The sequence below is a fragment of the Aspergillus heteromorphus genome (genome assembly GCF_003184545.1).
Source record: "Aspergillus heteromorphus CBS 117.55 chromosome Unknown BO70scaffold_14, whole genome shotgun sequence".
In the NCBI taxonomy this organism is placed as follows: Eukaryota; Fungi; Ascomycota; class Eurotiomycetes; order Eurotiales; family Aspergillaceae; genus Aspergillus; species Aspergillus heteromorphus.
The window spans coordinates 289,721-307,867 of NW_020290419.1; the positions used below are offsets into that span (position 1 = coordinate 289,721).

Below are 18,147 nucleotides of genomic sequence, written 5' to 3' on the forward strand. Positions count from 1 at the left end.
AGTCGTGATGCGATGTCTTCCCCATCTCGCAGACTGGTAGCGATTGGAAGACCACCCCAAAGGATCACCAAGTTGGATCAGAGTCAGTGAAACTTTGAATGAAGAAAATTGAGGAAAAAGAAAGGGGGGAACAGGTCTAGTTAAACACCGCCAAAGGGTAATCGCCAATTCGCTTTTCATATTACAGGTCGCAAAGAAATATCATCGGAGCAGTGCAGGCAGTACCAGACCAGCTACTCCCGGGATACGATCCAGGACCGTACGACCATGCCGCACATGCGCTTGATCACCTGCGTGGTGCCCTTTCCCCCGGCTTCCTGCTCGAGAAATTTCTGCGCCACGTAGAGCTTGGCTCCCGAGTCCTTTTCATTCGTCGGGATGGGTTGGGGAAAGCTGCGCGGAAAGTCGGCCCATCGCTGTCCTAGATGGCGCGCGATCGCAATCGAGTATGTTACGTCGCGGTTCTCGAACGTGTCCAGCAAGGTGCGGCACCGAGCCAGGGTATCGTCAATCTCTTTGGCAGAGCTGGCTTCGTTGTCATGGAGCGTTAAAAAGTGCCCGATGGCGCTCCAGAAATCCAGGGATCGTTGCGTCAACTGGTCTGGGAGAGTGGGAGGGTTGGCCGCCGGCTCGCGGTTCGGGAACTGCGCCAGAGGATTTATTTCTAGATATTCCCCAGTGATCATCGCCTCGACAACATCCAGTCGCTTGGCAGCAACCACCAAGTCGTATTCCGGCTGTGTACCAGTGGACACATTCATCACGTGGCGGCACAAGGTCATGGAGCTCCAGACCACGGACGCCTCGAAGCTCTCCAGCCGGGCGAGCACATTGGGGTCGTTAAGGTTGGGATCGTTGAACGCATCGATCAACGCGGAATAGTCGGCCATCAGTTGCGCGTTTGCCAGCAGATGGGTCAAAGCCTTCTCCTGGAACCACCGGGTCTCAAAGAACTTGTCAATCGCGGGCGCATAAGTTGCCAGGAACACGGCCTGGATCTCTTCCAGGCGATTAGGCGGGAGGGACGTGATCGGATGAGGGGGTGGAGGATGAATGCCGCGGAGCGCAAGGAGATCGCTGATATGCACTTGTTTCACTATGAAGGCCGTTAGTATCCATCCACGGGGACATGACTTCATAGCAAGTACCTCGACTGTTGATTGGCTCTGGCGGAGTAGCACTGTTGTTCGTCATGACCGGGTTGACCGTTGGCTGCAACCCCCCCTCGACGGCATGTTGTATGCTAGCCATGTTCGACGAGTTGTTGACGTCTAGCGAGGGATCAATGGTGGTGTTGTAGTCGTACCGTTCACTGGGCGGGGCGGGCGATTCGGACGGGGCGAAGGGCTGAGAAGCTGCTGGCATGTAGCCCGGAGGGGCCGCGGGATAGGACGTAGACGGATCCTGGGGGTTGACCACCAGCGAGGGGTGCGGATTCGGGGCAGGCTGGATGGCCGACGGGGTGGGTTGCTGTTTAAACACCGGGTCGTACCCTAGGCACTCACGCTTGCTCTTGACGCAGTTGCGGCAGACAGGATGCCCTTCGTCACACTAGCGGAAAAGGGTCAGCTTGACAAGCTACCGGAGAAGCGATGCGATTGACCGGGAAGGAGAAATAATTGAGAAGGCAGGGACGGCCCAACTGAGCTGTCCACAAAAAAGTGGTAGCAATGGAGGGGCGGGGAGCAGCGATAGGCGAGTGGGCGACAACAACAAGAGGCGGCAGGCGGGGTTGGCCTGTACGCGAGCCGAGCAAAACGTTGTGCAAGCGAAGCACCGTAGCTTTTCGCGGCCCGCCCGCTTCACTACTCAACCACCACCGCCCCTCCCCCCCAATTTCCATCATACAAGGGCTCAAATTTTCACGTCATCTCCCGTCGCCAGGTACATACCTTAATTCGTCGCTTCCGACACGTCAAGCATCCCGTCTTCGTCCGCCGTTTGACTTCCTTCTTGTGCCGCCCCCCAGAAAGCATCTTGTTCGGATCCCCAGGAAGCTGGTAGCGCATCTGCGCGTTCGTGTTCATCCCCATTTGCGATACATTGGTGGGATAACCCGTCATATACTGGCCGACCGACGCCATCGGCGGCATGTTCGAGGGCATCGGCGAGCCGATCGGAGCTTGGGGGATTTGCGACGACTGGCCCTGGTGATCCATCGTCTGCATCGAGGACCCACTCATCGACGTAGAATGAGACTGATGATTGTGATATATATCCGGACTCTGTTGATGCTGCTGAGGCTGGTATTGCTGCTGCTGCTGGGGTTGCGGGGACGCATGGACCGACTGTGACTGCCCCTGCTGATGCTGGTGCATTGTGCCATGTTGCTGCATGGACGCAGAATGCTGTGATGGCGAATGCTGCTGTGGTTGCGCATACTGCTGATGATAAGGTGTCTGGGCTTGCGGTGACGACTGCTGCAGCTGTTGCAACGCTTGCGACTGGGACTGATCGGGCTGTTGCAGCTGCGTACCATTGGCAGGAGACTGATATGTAGGAGCCGGAGTCGACGATTGTCCTGAATGTTCGGTGAAGTCGTAGCTTGTCCCTGGCGCAGAATTCGCCTCCGACGCATGGCCTTCAAGGTGCGTGTCTGGGAACGAAAAGTCCGGATCCTCGTCGTCTAAATGACCATCCGTAGCCGGTAGCGTAGTGTCCAGTGGTGGGAGAGAGGTGTCAATCGGCGGCAAAGATGGTATCGTCGGATCTATTGGAGGCAGGGAGTGGTCCAGGCTGTGTAGCGGGTCATCCATTCCCGTAGAATCAATCGAAGGCAGAGACGTGTCGATGGGCGGAAGCGCATGGTCTTCAGTGGACTCAACAGTCTCGATTGGCGGTAATTCGGCCGGTTCAGGAGCCGGGTTGGGCGGTTCACCCGATGGGTTCGCCGGTTCTATCGTTTCCGCCATCTCGATCGTGGTCTGAGCTCACCTTCGGCGCCGCGGTGAGGAACTGCGTAGGACTCGAGGCGTGACTTTAGGCCGGTGAGTAACACTGTATCGGTGGTTTTCGACGGGATTCTGCGGTTGAGAAGAGCTTGCAGGGGTGCAACGACCGCGAAGTGCGATTTTCTGTAGACTGGAAGATAGGCGTGTTAGTGATCAGACCTCGGCCCAAGCAATCCGTACACGCTCAACATCACGAAGCATGCTGCAGTGGGGTTGATCCAGAGGTAAATGTAAGGGGAAGATGATGGTGACGGCCTCTTGGTCCACCCCTCGCGCATTTTCAGGACACGAGGGGATTGATTGCTGGTCCTCGAGGACTCGATCGCGCATCCGAGCCGGTGCAAACGCTTTTCGATCACAAATTGACAGCCAGGCCAGGGAACTAACAGTCCCCGAGAGCACCATTCGTGGACTCTGCGAATCCGATGGTCGTGCCTACCTCACAGCCGGGGGATGTTGAACGCGACCGTCTGGAGGGCCTCCTGCTCGCTGCCAAGCACGGCATCTGCATGGCGTCCTCAACGTTGTTTTCGCCATTCTGCGACGTCCAAGGGCCATCCAGCATCATTCTTCCGCGAGTGGCATCCTTCCATCCAACGAGGAGAGAGCCGGACAGGTGGAGGGAAGTGAGGTGGGCGGGCGCGTTTCGGGTGAAAGAGGATCGGGGCAGGCAAATGGGAAAGAGGCTCTCGTTTACTTACCATGCACAGGGCCAGATAAGCGAAAAGAAGCGAGCCGAATGACTATAGCACCAAAACACGTAATTCGGCACCAAACATTCTCCGCATCTGGGGGGTGGGGGTTGGAGAGGGGATTGCGACAAAAAATGTTGTTGCGCCTGCAAAAGAGAAGAGAAAGAAGAGAAGAGAGCTTCGGGCCCGCAGAGACAGCGACTCCCCGGACTTTGCCAACGCTGCGAGTTTTGCGCCAACAACGGGGGGAACGACTAGAGCGCAGAAAAAGCCTCCCCCGACCAGTGGCAACGCCGCTGCCACCAGCTTCACCACCACCACGCCAGCATTTATCTCCATCCCGGATCTCACGGTCGGACACTACATTCAGATTACATTCCGACCAAATTGGACATCTGGAGAACTGAAGCGATCGTGGAAACGGTCAACCGCCATCGCCATCGCCATCATCACCACCACCACATCACATTTAGCTGTACACTATCTGTCTGTCTGCCTATCTATCTCACTACACAGCGCTTGTATCTCGCCTCTCGTCTGGTATTCGTCCATTTCTTCGGATCGATCAGAGAGAGTTTTCTCGCGATGTAAGGCTGTCGGTACCGTCAATCGAGCCCCGGGAAGTACAAGTGTCCCTACCTAAGATGCTGGTAATAGCAACTCGCACCCCTTCGGCCATCCGGGGTTTATCGCTAGGTAAGATTCCACCTTCCCATATTTCCCATCATCCACGTCGATGAGATCTATCTCCAAGATGCCCATCCACATAATGTTTGCTTCCCAGACAACGACCCAGTCCTGCGTCAAAATCCCATCGCCATCTGCCCATTCTGAATGGAAGTTGGTGACTCCCACAGGTGTAAGATCGCGTTCAAACGGGTTTCAGCACTCGAATACGGGAACATCTTGTAGGCTAAATGGAGCACTGGCGCATAGTTGGCAAAATATCGATGTAACACAGCTCCGTGGTGCCCTCATAAGGCTGGCCGATATGAGTCTGTATCCTTCGACCCATCACTTCCTCATTATCTTAGGCTTGCGTTTTTTGAAAACGACCCCGGCCGCTGGCGCGTCCTCGGGTTCATGCGTAGCTGCAGGGACTGATAGGATAGACTCAGTCTCTTCCACCTTGACCTGCGCTGGTGCATCTGTCTCAGGCTCCTCTTTCTTTGGCGCATCTGGCTCAGAAGCTCCTGCATCGCCCTCTAGCTTAATCGGTATGAACTGGCCCTTGAGAGGTTCTGGCTCTTTCGTAAGCGCCGCATTCGCCGGTATGGAAGGTTTAGCCTTCTTGATGTCCTTCGTAGACTCCAGAAGCGCATCCAGATCGGTATCCTCCTGCGCGCCCGGATACTGCCGGGTCCTCGAGCCCCATCCTTTGCTCACGAATCTTTCAGCTTCCCGTTTCGCTTCCTCTTCCTCCTCATCGCGTTCTTCGTGTTTACGTTTGCGTACTCCTACCGAGATATCGGCTTTCGCATCGTCTTCAGATCGAACGACTTTCTCTGAGGTCGTTTGCCATTCTCCCGCCAAAGCCATTTCACCGCGGAATTCATCAGGGATAGCAATGCCCATCTCCGCAAGTTGCGCCATTTGCCGCTTTCTCTCTTCCAGCGAAACCGGGCGTTCCTGGGGTTTGGGAGCTGGCGCCGCACGTTTCCAGGGCGCTGCGTCGCCGTCCTTCCCTCCCGCAGCGGATCCGGCCACGGTCTGCCGTAGTCGCTCGACTTCATTCTTAGCTCTTTGTGTCTCCCGTTGCTGTTGTTCGTTGTTGCGATGGATGTCACGGAGAAATCGTTTCAGGTTACCCTGATGCTTGCCGGTGGCCTCATGTTGGGTCTTTTCGAAGGCGGTATCGCGGATAAAGATCTTGCATTGTTTGCACCAGACTTTGGGCTTGCTTGGTATTAGTGGAAGCTCGTAATTAACCGAAAGTGAGGGAAGCAATGTAAAAGAAGGGAGAAGACCCACCGCTGATTTCCAATACTCCGCCATGATTGTGAGTCGGCCTTTTGTGAGACGGATGAGTTGGAGAATTGCTTGGATGATATCAGACTGGTGCTACTGTCAGTGCACGCCGGGGTACGACGCTAGTCCCGAAGCGGCAACAGTGGGCCGCCGACGGCTGCTGCTCTTCCGGATAGCTCGATACACCAGTAAACACAACCAACTGACCGGAATTACCATTCACAGCCGAAAGTATCTTGCTTTGGGCCAAATCTCATGATGGCTCCTCATACGGAGTCTAAGTACGAGTTTGGCGGACCGTAAGTATGCTTTCTCCTCCCAGACTGAATCAAATGCTGAATTCCTGGCAGCTTAGGGGCCTCAGCTATCACCTTCGGCCTCCCTGTGCTCTTGTATTTCTTCGCTTTCGGTTGCAATGAGGTAGCCGGATGCCCAGTTCCTTCTCTAATTAGCCCCGGAACTGTTACCTGGGAGAAATGGACTTCAGAAGCCGGTTGGCCTGAAGGGGGAATATGGGGCCTCTTCAGTTGGAAAGTCAGCTGCATGGTGCTGGCTTACTACGTCTTGAGCCTAACTCTATGGAGAGTTCTTCCAGCGCGAGAGGTTCACGGCACTAAGCTCGTTCACCATGGCCGTCCTCTCATGTATCGCCAAAATGGTAAGTCGGTGATAAGCTTGTCTGTTGTCGATCTGTGCTGACGATCCGTAAGCATTCTCGGTCAGTCTGGTGCTGCTAGCTATCTGCGCTGTTGGTACATATATCCAGGGCGCAGACTTTTCTTTGTGGACATACATTGCGGATCATTATGTTCAGCTCTTGACTTCCAATGTCCTCATCTCATACGCCCTTTCTACCTATCTTTACATCCGCAGCTTCGGTGTGAACACCAAGTACCCCAACAATGATCTTCGAGAGCTAGCTGACGGTGGTAACACCGAAAACTTTATCTATGACTTCTTCATCGGCCGTGAACTGAACCCGCGTATCACCCTTCCCCTTTTTGGCGAGGTTGACATTAAGACCTGGTGTGAAGTCTACCCTGGCTTGACAGGCTGGATCCTGCTCGATCTTGCATTCATAGCCAAGCAATATCGGACCTATGGCTATGTTTCTGACAGTATCGTCTTTATTACATTCTTCCAAGCCTTCTATGTCCTCAACGGTCAGTATAACGAAGCCGGCGTGCTGACCATGATCGACATCACAACAGACGGCATGGGTTTCATGCTCTCGTTTGGTGATCTGGTCTGGGTACCCTTCCTGTATTCCACCCAGTGCCGATATCTTTCTGTATATCCTCTGCAGCTGGGATGGGTCAACATCGCTGTAGTGAGCGCTGTTTTTGCGCTGGGATTGTATATCTTCCGGGCCGCTAATAATCAGAAGCACGTCTTTCGCACGCAGCCCAGTGTTGCGGGTATGTCTTATATTCAGACAAAGCGAGGCACCAGGCTACTCACTGCGGGCTGGTGGGGCATGTCGCGTCATATTAACTACTTTGGCGATTGGATGCAGGCGTTGCCCTTTAGCCTACCTACGGGTCTGGCTGGGTATGTGATTCTACCGGCAGGAAACATACTTGCTGCTTCGCATAGCTTCACGATGCTCGATGGGCGAGAGGTTGTTCAAGGTGAAGCTAGAGGCTGGGGCATAGTTTTCACATACTTTTATGTGCTATACTTTGCTATTTTGTTGATCCATCGTGAGCGCAGAGACGACGTCATGTGTGCCGTCAAATATGGCGAGGATTGGGAGACATATAAGAGGACTGTCCGATGGAGGATCCTGCCTTGGATCTATTGAGTCCCGATATACTTTTTGCACACAGTATGGTGGGCTCCGTATTTGATATTTTCCATATATATCTTGGTCTATTGTTATCACCATTAATCAGTAATACCGACACCTATCTTGAGAACAAGAAAGCAAATATATAAAGTAGTAGAAGAAAATTTTGAATTCTAGCACAAAACCAATGCTTCAACATCATGATTATATCCGTCCCTGATGATGCATGCCAAAATAGCAAGGTAGAAAATCCTTGACTCGGTGCTAATATATATCAACCCAGACCCCGAACGCCAATGCTATTGTTGCTCCGTAACCATCCACCTTCCAAAGCATGACCCCGCATGCGAATATAGTAATATGATGTCTCTCAGACTGGGGGAGCTGGGGGTTCTTTCAGCCCGTTATCCCTTGCCAACCAATGCAGATCGCGCAATCGCAACTGCCGCATATACACTGCCTGCTCGTGGGGAATTTCATGACTCCGTTCGTCATCACGGAAGCCATTAGTGGCAAGAAAGTGGATTGAGTAACCGATAAGGGTGAATACAACGCAGCCGAGGATGACGAAGACGATAATGGCACTGCGACTGAGGTCTGCCATGGTGGTGTTTCTTCTGAATCTTTCGGGTATTAAAGATCTGGAGATGAAATCGGTTAGTCAGGGCAGAAGCAGAATGGATATGCCTTGACACTCACAATATAGAAGGGATGTATGTTGTCTGATGAAATTGTGGCCAAGTGAACCCCGCAAATCTTGAGAGCGAACGTGTATAGAAAGAGTATGTGTGATTAAAAGAAGGCCAACACAGAATGAGAGACAGAGAAAGGTTTGTAGAAAAGTGAGAGGAAAGTTTGCCTACTTCTCCCCTTCCATATCTCTGGAGATGCACCGCATTTTATATTCCATTGCCAGCGGAAAATCCTTCACCTGTCGCTTCTCACACCATGGGGGTTGTATCTATTCCTGTCGCTGTTTCTCTATAGCCGGAGATTAGATTACAGTCTAATCCCGATTGGAACATCACTAGTCCGGGAAGGTGCTAGCGCAAGATGCCTATGATGTCATTTGCGAGCCGGCCAATGAGATTGTCGGAATTCTCAGGCACAATGGGTTTAGCGCTGACTTTGGGGACGTGATTGTACACAGTAGCGCCTTTATTTTCGGCCTCATCCGCACCAACGCTGATGGATCGGCAGCTGAATGGTTCTCGACTCGTTGCCATATCCCCCAATCATCAAACTCGGATTGCTGGCATCTTGTGGTCACCCCGCTGTACATCAGGGGCTATGGTGTTATCTGTCCCTTTCACAATTTCGCATGTTTCACCTGGCGGATGAACAGTCGGTCCTGGCTGGGTGGGAAGCGCATAGGCTTGGCTGGACCTCGCTGCCACGCGTGCTCTCAGTGAATTGACTATACCATTGAGGATAGTGTGGTTCAAGTCGAATCTCATACCACCGAGGAGACTACTACTAAAAGATACACTTCACATGCGCAGTAATCTGCGCCCACACCCCCAATACAACCGGTTTCTTCACCCCCCCCACCCCCCCTCCCACGAGAAGAATTTCATTGTTGACGGTCTTCTGTAAATATGAGCTGAAGCTTTCCAGGACGACGCGCCCCCTTGCCACAATGACTCACAAAAACCATATGACATTGACTAGCAAGATCGATGAGCATTACATGAGAACCATCATGAAGCAATTCTACGAAAATTTCAGATTCTCTGCGTCCGCTAGCCTTCCATAAAAATCCAGCATCAGTATTGATAGCCAAAGCTATAGTCTATCAAAGCTGAATCAAGGGTTTCTGTTCCTAACAGCATGCTGGCAATCGAATCCCAAGAGAAAAAGGCATTGTCGTCATCTATAAATGGCGTAACTGGTGTAGTACCAGTGCATTCGCCATCCGTGGTAGATGATGACCTATCCCCTTTGGCGAAATTGTACTCTGTGCTATGTTGTACTCCCATTCCCATATAAGGTACCGGGAAATATCTCGTCTTGCTCGATGATCCGAGTTGAACAAAAGGAGTTGCTGCGTTTGAGTGTACGACACTGCCACCCTCATCATTCGAGGGTGCCTGTTGTAGTGAGCCTAGTCTTTCCTGGACCAACATGTTAAGGTCACATATTATCCCAACCCAACGACGCATGGTACCGGGCATCATCGGATTGCCTGAGTGACGAGATACCATCGCTGCGCAGTCATACAACAGGGAGAGCGATCCATTGTCTGAAGACTCCTCGCTCTCTTGTCGGGCTCGATCCCGCATAATGCTCAGAGTCAAGACCAATGTTGATGAGTATACGAAATAGACATCCAACCAAGTCACAGCATTGAAGTTTCCGGTTTGATCCAGTTGCAATAACAGCTCACAGCTTTTTCGACCAGACTCACAGCATATTTGGGCTGTCGACTCAATCTCCTTTTGTTTTGGATCACTGCTTGACTCTTCTGGCATGGTCGCGAGATGCTGCAGGAGTGGGTAGCGAGTCAGCAAAAATACATTATAGTGATACTGGATGTGCAGCAAGAGAACTGATCTTTGGAAAGCGGCAGGTATGGTATTGAACACCCTCATGGATAGATGCTGTGGCAACGATCCATACCACCGAGACAAGTCTCGAAGTAATCCGGCTACGGGTGAGAGTGGGCCAGTTGAATTAACCTGATTCGAGGCGGCTGGTAGTGTGCGGCATGCGAGGCCCAAGATGGAGACAAGCCGTGTCGACCAGAGGATGTATTCCGGGGGGTGGCTCGAGGACCCGACTCCGAGAATCCTCTGGATGGGAGGCTTTGTCGAGCACACTGCGCCTTCTAAGGCACTGGGCCGGTCGTGAGAAGAGACTTGAATCTGCTCAAAGCCGTAGAGGGTCCACCGCAGCGACTTTCTTAGCTCTTGGTTCACTTGTGGTCCTTCGCAAATGACTTCATCTCTGTCGAGCCCAATGGCGATGGCGATCCTCACTGCCGCTCCTGTCAGTGTCCAGCATGCATTTCGATGATTCGTATTATGAAGATGCAACGCAGTCAGCATCAAGGCCTGGATTGATTGGATACTGGATGTGAATATTATTGTTGGTAGGAGCGATTTGATGTGAGTCCACCATCTTTGCTGTTGAGTCTGCATAGTTCCCGCCGGGTTTATTCTTCGACCAAGGATCAAGACGCATAGCAGACCACATACCCACGCTGGGTCAACTGATTTTGCATCGGCCCGCCAATATTCAGAAGCCTCTAGGAAGGAAGCTTTATGAAGAACGGGAAAGTCGACGTTGACATGGTCGAAATACGACTGAATTAACCCCCCAATAACAGAGGTGTCTAGTAACAAGTGAGGATGTTGCGCAGCACCCGCAATGAAATCCGATTGCAAGGGCTGCGCCACTACTCGAACATCAACTTCTGAGACAATCGTGCTGGCGGAGGGTTTCAAAGTCTCTTCTGTGGGATTGCATCCGAACAGATACATCTGGCACGTTTGTCTTTGGGGTCGTCGTCCCAGGAGAGTCCGAAGTTTCAGCTGAAAGAAATAAGAGATTGCGGGGCCAATGTACTGTCCTTGGCCCTGTTGATCTTGGACGAGCCGCTGATTCTGCTCCACGAATACCGATGCGCCATCTCTCCCCTGCCGATTCTGTGTAGATTGGCTTTTGCCATCTCCCATCTCTGGGAGTGGGATGCCCAGGATCCGTGCAACCTCTTGCATGCTGTCAAGAGTGGACAGGTCGGCATTTGGGATAAGCCCCTTCACCAAAGCCTCTAGCACTGCAATCTGGGCACGAACATGATCGGCACTACCATAAAGCCTTTTTTTGCGAGGCTTTGTGAGCGTGCATTCATAATCAAAATGCTCACAGTGCCGACAGCGGTCTTCTTTTTTAGCTTTATCAATACATTGATTACACATTCATTCAGCAGGGATTGATGTGCATCTACAAGACAAACAGTTCATGTTTGGAATAATCTTCGACATGTTTAGACGTATTACGTTCAAATGCCCTGACTTGTTTATGTTGAAGCAGTAGCTTCCACCCGGATCCTTGCCTCAGCCAAATCCGCCTGGAACCAGAACCCGATATCCTTGGTAGTATCGACAAGCTCGACCTCTCGTTTCACGAACCCCGGTCCATCAGCCGGCGCTTCATCATGCCCCTGGACAGCATCATCGTCTTCACTATCCCAATCCTCGTCATCTTCCATCTTCTCCCGGCTCACGGGATCCAGCTCATCTGTCTCCCAGACCAACTTGAACGTATACGGCGGAAGCCCAAAGAGGCGAGAAACAATGGCCTTAACCTGGTATGTATCAAACGATCGGGGTATCTCTTTGGTCTTGACTGCACTCTGTTCAGCTGTAGAGGCGGGTTCTCCGTGTTGGGCAATATCCGCGCTGTTCGATGCTGCTGCTGTCCGACGAAGGTGAAATATCAACTTCACTAGCCGCGCGGCGATAGATCGTGGATTTACAGCGCCGGCGGACCCGGCCTCAACCCTCCTGATCACAGGCTGGCCGTATATCTCGCACAGTTCTTTGTATCGAGGGTGTGCGGCGAGGATGCTCTGCTCTGCTGTCTCAGGGGACGCAGATACCTCTTTCCCGATAAGTGAGAGATAGTATAGCTCCCCGTTGCTGCGATCCTTATCGGTGATTTTGCCGTAGTTAAGGACTTGTAGGGAGGCAACCCGGGCCAGCGTCAACATGTAGGACTCGTCAACGGTCATGGGCTTTTCTGGGACGCCGGTGATACTGGATGGTCCGATGGGCTGGTCGTAGAGCGGATTTCCGGATATCCGGAGGGTGTCGAGGCCAGGGAATATGGATGTGAGCAGGTTGACGAAACCCCAGGAGTTGATTTTGTTACGGGATAGGTCGATGGAGTGGGCGCTTTGCGGAAAGTGGAATGGTTCGTCTGAGGGGCTGTTGAATATCGAGGAGATGTTGTTTCCTCGTAGGGAGAGGTGCTCTAGATTTGGTAGAGCGGCGAGGGATTTGATGGAGGATAGAGATGCGAGGTCATTGTTTTCCAGAGTTAATCGTGTGATGGTGTTTGATATGGGTGTTGTTAGCACTGAGAATTGATTGGCTGATACGGAGAGAGATGTGAGCGCCGGAAACTGATACGTCAATGCTGATACCTCCTCCCAAGTGAGAAGCGTATCGTCCAGATGAAGTCCTGTGATACCCTCAAACTTTAGTCCTTCCTCGATGGGGCCGAGGCGGTTTCCACTGCATCGAGTCAGCTTGAGAAAGACTGTCAATATCACGATAACTTACATCAATCTCAGCGTTTTCAGCAGTTTCAACCTTCTGCAGATCTGAGCGATACCACTCCAAGACGTCAACAGGTTTCGACTCAAATCCAGCTCGGTAATCTGAGGACATGTCTGCTCGATCTCCGAGTACGCAGACTCAACATCTTCCGAGTTGGCCTCGTGGCCCAGAACACCGGAAACACGTAATCCATCGAGGAGCACGATCTTCAGATCTTGAAGTTGAGCAAGCTGCTTGCGGATCTTATCGAAGCCAACTTCTTCGGCGATCTTGCTGTTGAAACGAATAGGCTCGTGATGAACATCGCCAGCAGCATGCCCACCTTCCTTCTGTTCCAGGAACTCAGAAGCATACTTCTCGCGCAGGGCCTCGAGGAATCCTCGGGGTTTATCTGCTGGGCGAGACGGACGCACGAATGACCCTGCCGTGGGGTGTTTGTTCTTGCCTGGATTGATATAAGCATGGATCTGCAACCACCAAAAATCACTCCGTATGGAATCTACGTTCAAACCGTCAGAAGGAGCACCTACATGTAAAGTATCTCACCCCGCGATGCTCGCCGGAGTGCTTCCCCCGTGTCGGGTCATCCCATTCGACCCCTAACCATTCGCCGGAGGTGCCCTCGACTGTGCCCACGTAGCGAACGGTACATGAGTCCCCGGCATAGGATCGTCGCGTATTGATACTGGACTCCTCCATATTCAGGAAACCGACAATGATACCAACATGGCCGTGGATCAAGATCAACGAACTGGACGCAAGCATGTGACGGGTTTCCCACCTCCCCCGCCCCACCCAATCGCAGCCCGCCTGCATGCTTACATAAGTATACCCAGGCCTTCCACCGGCGGAGAACTCGTTGACATCGCGATCCAGACTCACCATCTCCCCCAATCCACAGCCACGAACCCAGTTTCCCGACACGATGGATTACCAGGTACGCAGCCCGTTCTCCCCATCACACTCCCCATACCCGCGAGTCCCACTAACCCAACGCCTCTCCAGAACCGCGCCGGATCGAAATTCGGCGGCGGCGGCGTCGCCTCGCACTCCGCCACGAACGCCGACCGACGCGAACGTCTACGCAAGCTCGCCCTCGAGACGATCGACCTCGACAAAGACCCCTACTTCTTCAAGAACCATGTGGGCAGCTTTGAATGCCGACTCTGTCTGACGGTACACCAAAACGACGGGTCCTACCTGGCACACACGCAGGGACGCAAGCACCAAACGAATCTTGCACGGCGCGCGGCGCGCGAACAGCGCGAGGGCAAGAACCAGGACCCGTCGTCGCTGCCCGGGGCGATGGGTGTGCAGGTGAAGAAGCAGACGATCAAGATCGGACGGCCGGGGTACAAGATCACGAAGATCCGGGACCCGTTGACGCGGCAGTTGGGGATGCTGTTCCAGTTGCAGTATCAGGAGATCACGCCGGGGGTGGTGCCCAAAGTGCGGTTCATGTCGGCGTTCGAGCAGAAGGTCGAGGAGCCCCCGGACAAGAGTTTTCAGTATCTGGTCGTCGCGGCGGAGCCGTATCAGACTTGTGGGTTTAAGTTGCAGGCCAGGGAGATTGATCGCCGCGAGGGCAGGTATTGGACTTGGTTCGATGAGGACAGTAAGGAGTTTTGGGTCCAGATTATGTTCAAGACTGAGCGTGAGGAGAGGTTCTCTGGTGTGCCCGGGTTGGCGCCTATGGAGTCGAAGGCTTAATTGGTTTGATGATGACATGGTGGCTGCAGCTTGGGGTGGGGGATGGTGGGGAGGAGTGAATATGCTTGGTTTTTAAAGGGCTTTGCTGGGCGTTTTTACGGTTTCTGTTCAGGCAAAATGATTGTTCATTTTTCTTCTTGATCATTGTGTTATCTCGGATTAGAGCGGCTTTCCATCAAATACCATGCCTCTTTGACTTACTGTATACGTGCATGCCATGTAGCCGGCAGTTATATGTGAGACTTGATGTGTAACCGCTATTCGGAATGCATTTGGCTAAGGGCCTTCTAACTAGGGAACATGGACAAACATAGGTCCTACATTCACGACCGTCTTCTAGGACTTGATGCTCTCCATATCTACTCGTATGTATCCTTCAGGCTAGGTACAGTCGGTAACTAGCAATCGTCGTCTCACGCCACGGATGCAAAAAAAAAAAAAAAAAAAAAAAAAAAAAAGGAAGGTGAATGAAGATAAACAATGCTAGGTCGTGACCAACAGGGGCGAAATGTCAAATGCGCTATATGCTGGATGAAACGGATGCACACGGTGATCCCGAGACCAGAACCTAAATGCGCCACTGAAAAGCCATCAATGCAAGCCCGCCCGCCGTCGGCCTCTTCAATGACATCTATCGTGGGTTCATAAGAACACTCCTATGCCGGCTGTATTTTCAATTTGCCTGGAAGGCGTTGAACGCTTTGTACGTGTATCCGATGAACGGGAGGCTCATCTCCGCCTCCTGCTCATCGGGCATGGCACGAGCCTGGGCGCGGTGAATGGCGCTCGTGTCCTCCTGGGGAATTTCGTCAATCGGGAAGTATGATACGTCGATGTTCGAGCTCAATCTCGGCTCGAAAGGAGCCCGGATACTGCGCAGCTGCTCCCAAACCACGCCGCGGAAGAAGGGGTGGTTCTTGATCTGCGTCGCCCCGCCGAACTGGCCGCCATCGCTTCCAATACGATGTTCTGTGTCACACAAGAAACTAGACAGAAAATTAGTACAAGGACACCACACATAGTATATCAAACTTACTTCCTAATCAGCGACTCGGAATCCCGCGAAAGGGTGAGCTCTTCCGGGAAATAGAGGCATTCTCTCCAGTTCACAATTTTGCGGTACGTGTCGGTCGTGTCTTCTGCGCAGAACGGAGGCCAACCCACCAGACACTCGAACATGATAGCACCCACGGACCACCAATCGCACAGGTAGGTGTATCCTTGGCCGTTGAAAATCTCGGGAGCAATGTAGTCGGGGGTACCGACAGTCGAGTAGGCCATGGCACGACGAGACTTTCTCCAAGTGTTGATCTGCCCACGGTTCGACACGGTCAGGTTGATGGCATCGTTAAAGTATCCCGAGTTGCGGTTCTTGTCCTTGGACGTGGAGTTCTTCAGTAGGTTTTGGTAGTAAGAGTTGTCGTGGGTCTTCTTCCCGCCTGTGGAGAGACCAAAGTCGGTCAATTTGACGTGGCCGCCGCGATCCAAAAGGATGTTGTCGGGCTTGATATCACTGGAAAGCGCATCAGTCAGCACAATCAATCACGGAGGACCCGGGACAAGGGAGTTCTTTGACAAACCCAAGGCGGGAAATATGCACATACCGGTGAAGGAACCCAAGTTTGTGGACTGCCTCAATCGCCATGACGATCTCCGCCATATAGAACCGAGTGATGTCCTCGGAGAAAATTTCATACTTGATCAGCATGGTCATCAAGTCACCACCGGGCAAGAATTCCATCAGCAGATACAGATACGCGGAGTCCTGGAAAGAAGCGTGCAGCTTGACCAACCACGGGTTGTCCTTGGAGTCAGCCAGGATGTCACGTTCCGCACGCACGTGGGCCAGCTGGTCCTTCTTGAACATCTCCGTCTTGATCAATGACTTCAACGCATAGATCTTGCCATCGGTCTTCCGTTGTACCAGCTTCACCTCACCGAACGCGCCCTTTCCAATGATCTTGATGGTCTGAAAGTTCTGCGGGCTCTCCTTGGTACGAAGGAATCGAAGGAAGTTCGACTCTTTCCTCGAGACCACTTCGGCCTCCTTGCGCTTGGTCTCTTTGGGGATACTGGATTCGCGGATCATCTTGTCCAGCTCAGCGGATCTTTTGAGATCATCCAAGTCAGTGACGCTCTTCACGCATAATCGATGACAGGGAACCCAGGTTACTCACCGCATGTTGCGGTCGCGTGCGCGTTCGATGTTCTCATTGAAGAAGACGCTGACCAGCTCCTTGGCAGCCTTGCCACGCTTGTGAACATTCTCCGAGTACCGCTCAGGATAGCGCTGCAGCTCCTCGTTCTCAGCGGGGGTTCGAGGGCTACGGGGCATAGGAGGGGCCAGATGGCCCGGCTGTTGCTGTCCGGGGGCGGGGGAGCCGGCGGTTCGGGGTCGCTGAGCCGGAGAGGCAGCACGGCCGAAGAAACCTGAGCGAGGGGAGTTCAAGTCCTGGTTGGAAAACTGCTGGATCAGGCCGTTGGTCCCATCGTTGGCACTGTACCCCATGCGGGACTGGTAGGCGGGCTGGGGGGACTGCAGGTTCTGGCCGTAATGCGGCTGCGGCTGGCCGTATGCCGGCTGGGCTGGGTACGGATTGGCCATGAAATAACCTTGACCGTAGGCACCGTTTTGAGCGTCCATATAGTCCTGGGGACCCTGGTTCTGGTAGATCGGCTGGGGGAACGCGGAGGGGGTGGTGGGATAGGCGCGGTTGTTGGCGGCGGCCGCATTATTCAAGGCACGATCATTGTACCCGAAATTCATGTGGAGACGGTTGTTGTTGGGGTCCATGGTGAAAACTTCCTCCCCGACTACCGAGCGGACGATAGAGAATGTGGGGGTGTGAAGGAAGAAGAGATGGAAGAGGAGTCGATAAGCTGGAGAATTGGTGGGAAGAGCCCAGGGGGAGGGGGGAAGAGGGGGGGGAGAGTGTCAGAAGAGGCCGAAGGAGCGGTGGCCTCAGGAGGCGAAGGGGGCTCGACAGGCACTTTCAGGAGCGCTTCTCCGTGTCCCTTGTTGGTTAGAGAGGGGGGGAGGCAGTGGAGAGAGTCTCTGGCTCGGGAGGTGTGGGCTCGCGCTGGCTGTGGCTCTGGCTCAGGAGAGGGAGAGAAGTCCGACAGAATAATAACAATAATAATAACAATAATAATAAGAACAACTAGACAATCGTACGTCCGAGATAGATGCACAGATGGCACAATGCCAATCAAACGAACGTAGCCAGGTTGTTGTCCCAAACGACACCAACGAATGACTCGATCCGCACGGGGGAGGGAGGGGAGGGGGAACCGATCAATCAGCCCTTCTGAAGCAGTTTGATGTTCCAGACTCGTACGGCACCCCGTTGGGGCCACCAGCGCGTCACCGGTCTCCCTCAAAGCACCACCGCGACACCATGGCTTGGATGATATTGCCTTCAGTCACACACGTATCGGATTCTATGTCTGTCTATGGAGAAGATATCTACAGATTGATTTCTCACTCCTGCTGCGAATGGTGGCAGGAATTCCCGTCTCCCACCAGTTCAGAAACCCCCTTCGGAATACGGAGTCAAGTTACGCAAGATTGTCGAGAGGGAAAAAAAAGATCCATATTCAGCAAAACCTAAGTATACAAGGGCCAAAAGCATGCCCAGCGCTCATGAGTGATATCGCGATCTGTGGCGAACAATGCCAGCCTTCTCAACTTTCCGATCTATACCCGGGGACCTCGCCCCGGATAAACCTCGCCCCGACGGAGCTGAGCAGCG

At 53.0% G+C, this 18,147-nt stretch overlaps 8 protein-coding genes across 8 annotated transcripts; 2 read left to right on the forward strand and 6 right to left on the reverse strand.

The window, feature by feature from the left end:
• Positions 1-129: 129 nt before the first annotated feature.
• On the reverse strand, positions 130-3,015 carry BO70DRAFT_46024 (putative C6 finger domain protein). The gene is made up of 3 exons (XM_025548467.1): positions 1,893-3,015; positions 1,149-1,551; positions 130-1,096 (listed from the first exon to the last, which is right to left on the reverse strand). Exons 1-3 carry the CDS (start codon positions 2,910-2,912, stop codon positions 234-236), a joined length of 2,286 nt encoding a protein of 761 aa, XP_025398893.1. The 5' UTR covers positions 2,913-3,015; the 3' UTR covers positions 130-233.
• A 1,199-nt stretch (positions 3,016-4,214) lies between these two features.
• BO70DRAFT_406580 (putative formin binding protein) lies at positions 4,215-5,638 on the reverse strand (the record flags this gene model as incomplete). Its single annotated transcript, XM_025547150.1, has 2 exons — positions 4,215-5,539; positions 5,615-5,638. The coding sequence occupies 2 exons, from the start codon at positions 5,636-5,638 to the stop codon at positions 4,658-4,660; spliced, it is 906 nt and encodes a 301-aa protein (XP_025398894.1). The 3' UTR covers positions 4,215-4,657.
• A 192-nt stretch (positions 5,639-5,830) lies between these two features.
• BO70DRAFT_362545 (ERG4/ERG24 ergosterol biosynthesis protein) lies at positions 5,831-7,516 on the forward strand. The gene is made up of 2 exons (XM_025543333.1): positions 5,831-6,269; positions 6,322-7,516. The coding sequence occupies exons 1-2, from the start codon at positions 6,254-6,256 to the stop codon at positions 7,413-7,415; spliced, it is 1,110 nt and encodes a 369-aa protein (XP_025398895.1). The 5' UTR covers positions 5,831-6,253; the 3' UTR covers positions 7,416-7,516.
• Positions 7,517-7,590: 74 nt separating this feature from the next.
• BO70DRAFT_362546 (uncharacterized protein) lies at positions 7,591-8,337 on the reverse strand. The gene is made up of 2 exons (XM_025543334.1): positions 8,100-8,337; positions 7,591-8,041 (listed from the first exon to the last, which is right to left on the reverse strand). Exon 2 carries the CDS (start codon positions 8,002-8,004, stop codon positions 7,771-7,773), a length of 234 nt encoding a protein of 77 aa, XP_025398896.1. The 5' UTR covers positions 8,005-8,041; positions 8,100-8,337; the 3' UTR covers positions 7,591-7,770.
• An 829-nt stretch (positions 8,338-9,166) lies between these two features.
• Positions 9,167-11,320, reverse strand: BO70DRAFT_337458 (fungal specific transcription factor domain-containing protein; the record flags this gene model as incomplete). Its single annotated transcript, XM_025541156.1, has 1 exon — positions 9,167-11,320. One exon carries the CDS (start codon positions 11,318-11,320, stop codon positions 9,167-9,169), a length of 2,154 nt encoding a protein of 717 aa, XP_025398897.1.
• A 27-nt stretch (positions 11,321-11,347) lies between these two features.
• On the reverse strand, positions 11,348-13,411 carry BO70DRAFT_315777 (putative tubulin-specific chaperone). The gene is made up of 3 exons (XM_025540328.1): positions 13,216-13,411; positions 12,689-13,130; positions 11,348-12,640 (listed from the first exon to the last, which is right to left on the reverse strand). Exons 1-3 carry the CDS (start codon positions 13,382-13,384, stop codon positions 11,422-11,424), a joined length of 1,830 nt encoding a protein of 609 aa, XP_025398898.1. The 5' UTR covers positions 13,385-13,411; the 3' UTR covers positions 11,348-11,421.
• Positions 13,412-13,602: 191 nt separating this feature from the next.
• BO70DRAFT_315779 (spliceosome assembly protein PRP11) lies at positions 13,603-14,572 on the forward strand. The gene is made up of 2 exons (XM_025540329.1): positions 13,603-13,622; positions 13,691-14,572. Exons 1-2 carry the CDS (start codon positions 13,611-13,613, stop codon positions 14,393-14,395), a joined length of 717 nt encoding a protein of 238 aa, XP_025398899.1. The 5' UTR covers positions 13,603-13,610; the 3' UTR covers positions 14,396-14,572.
• Positions 14,573-14,853: 281 nt separating this feature from the next.
• Positions 14,854-17,074, reverse strand: BO70DRAFT_362550 (serine/threonine protein kinase CBK1). Its single transcript, XM_025543335.1, has 4 exons — positions 16,573-17,074; positions 16,000-16,503; positions 15,432-15,908; positions 14,854-15,381 (listed from the first exon to the last, which is right to left on the reverse strand). The coding sequence occupies exons 1-4, from the start codon at positions 17,037-17,039 to the stop codon at positions 15,069-15,071; spliced, it is 1,761 nt and encodes a 586-aa protein (XP_025398900.1). The 5' UTR covers positions 17,040-17,074; the 3' UTR covers positions 14,854-15,068.
• Between the last annotated feature and the right edge of the window lie 1,073 nt (positions 17,075-18,147).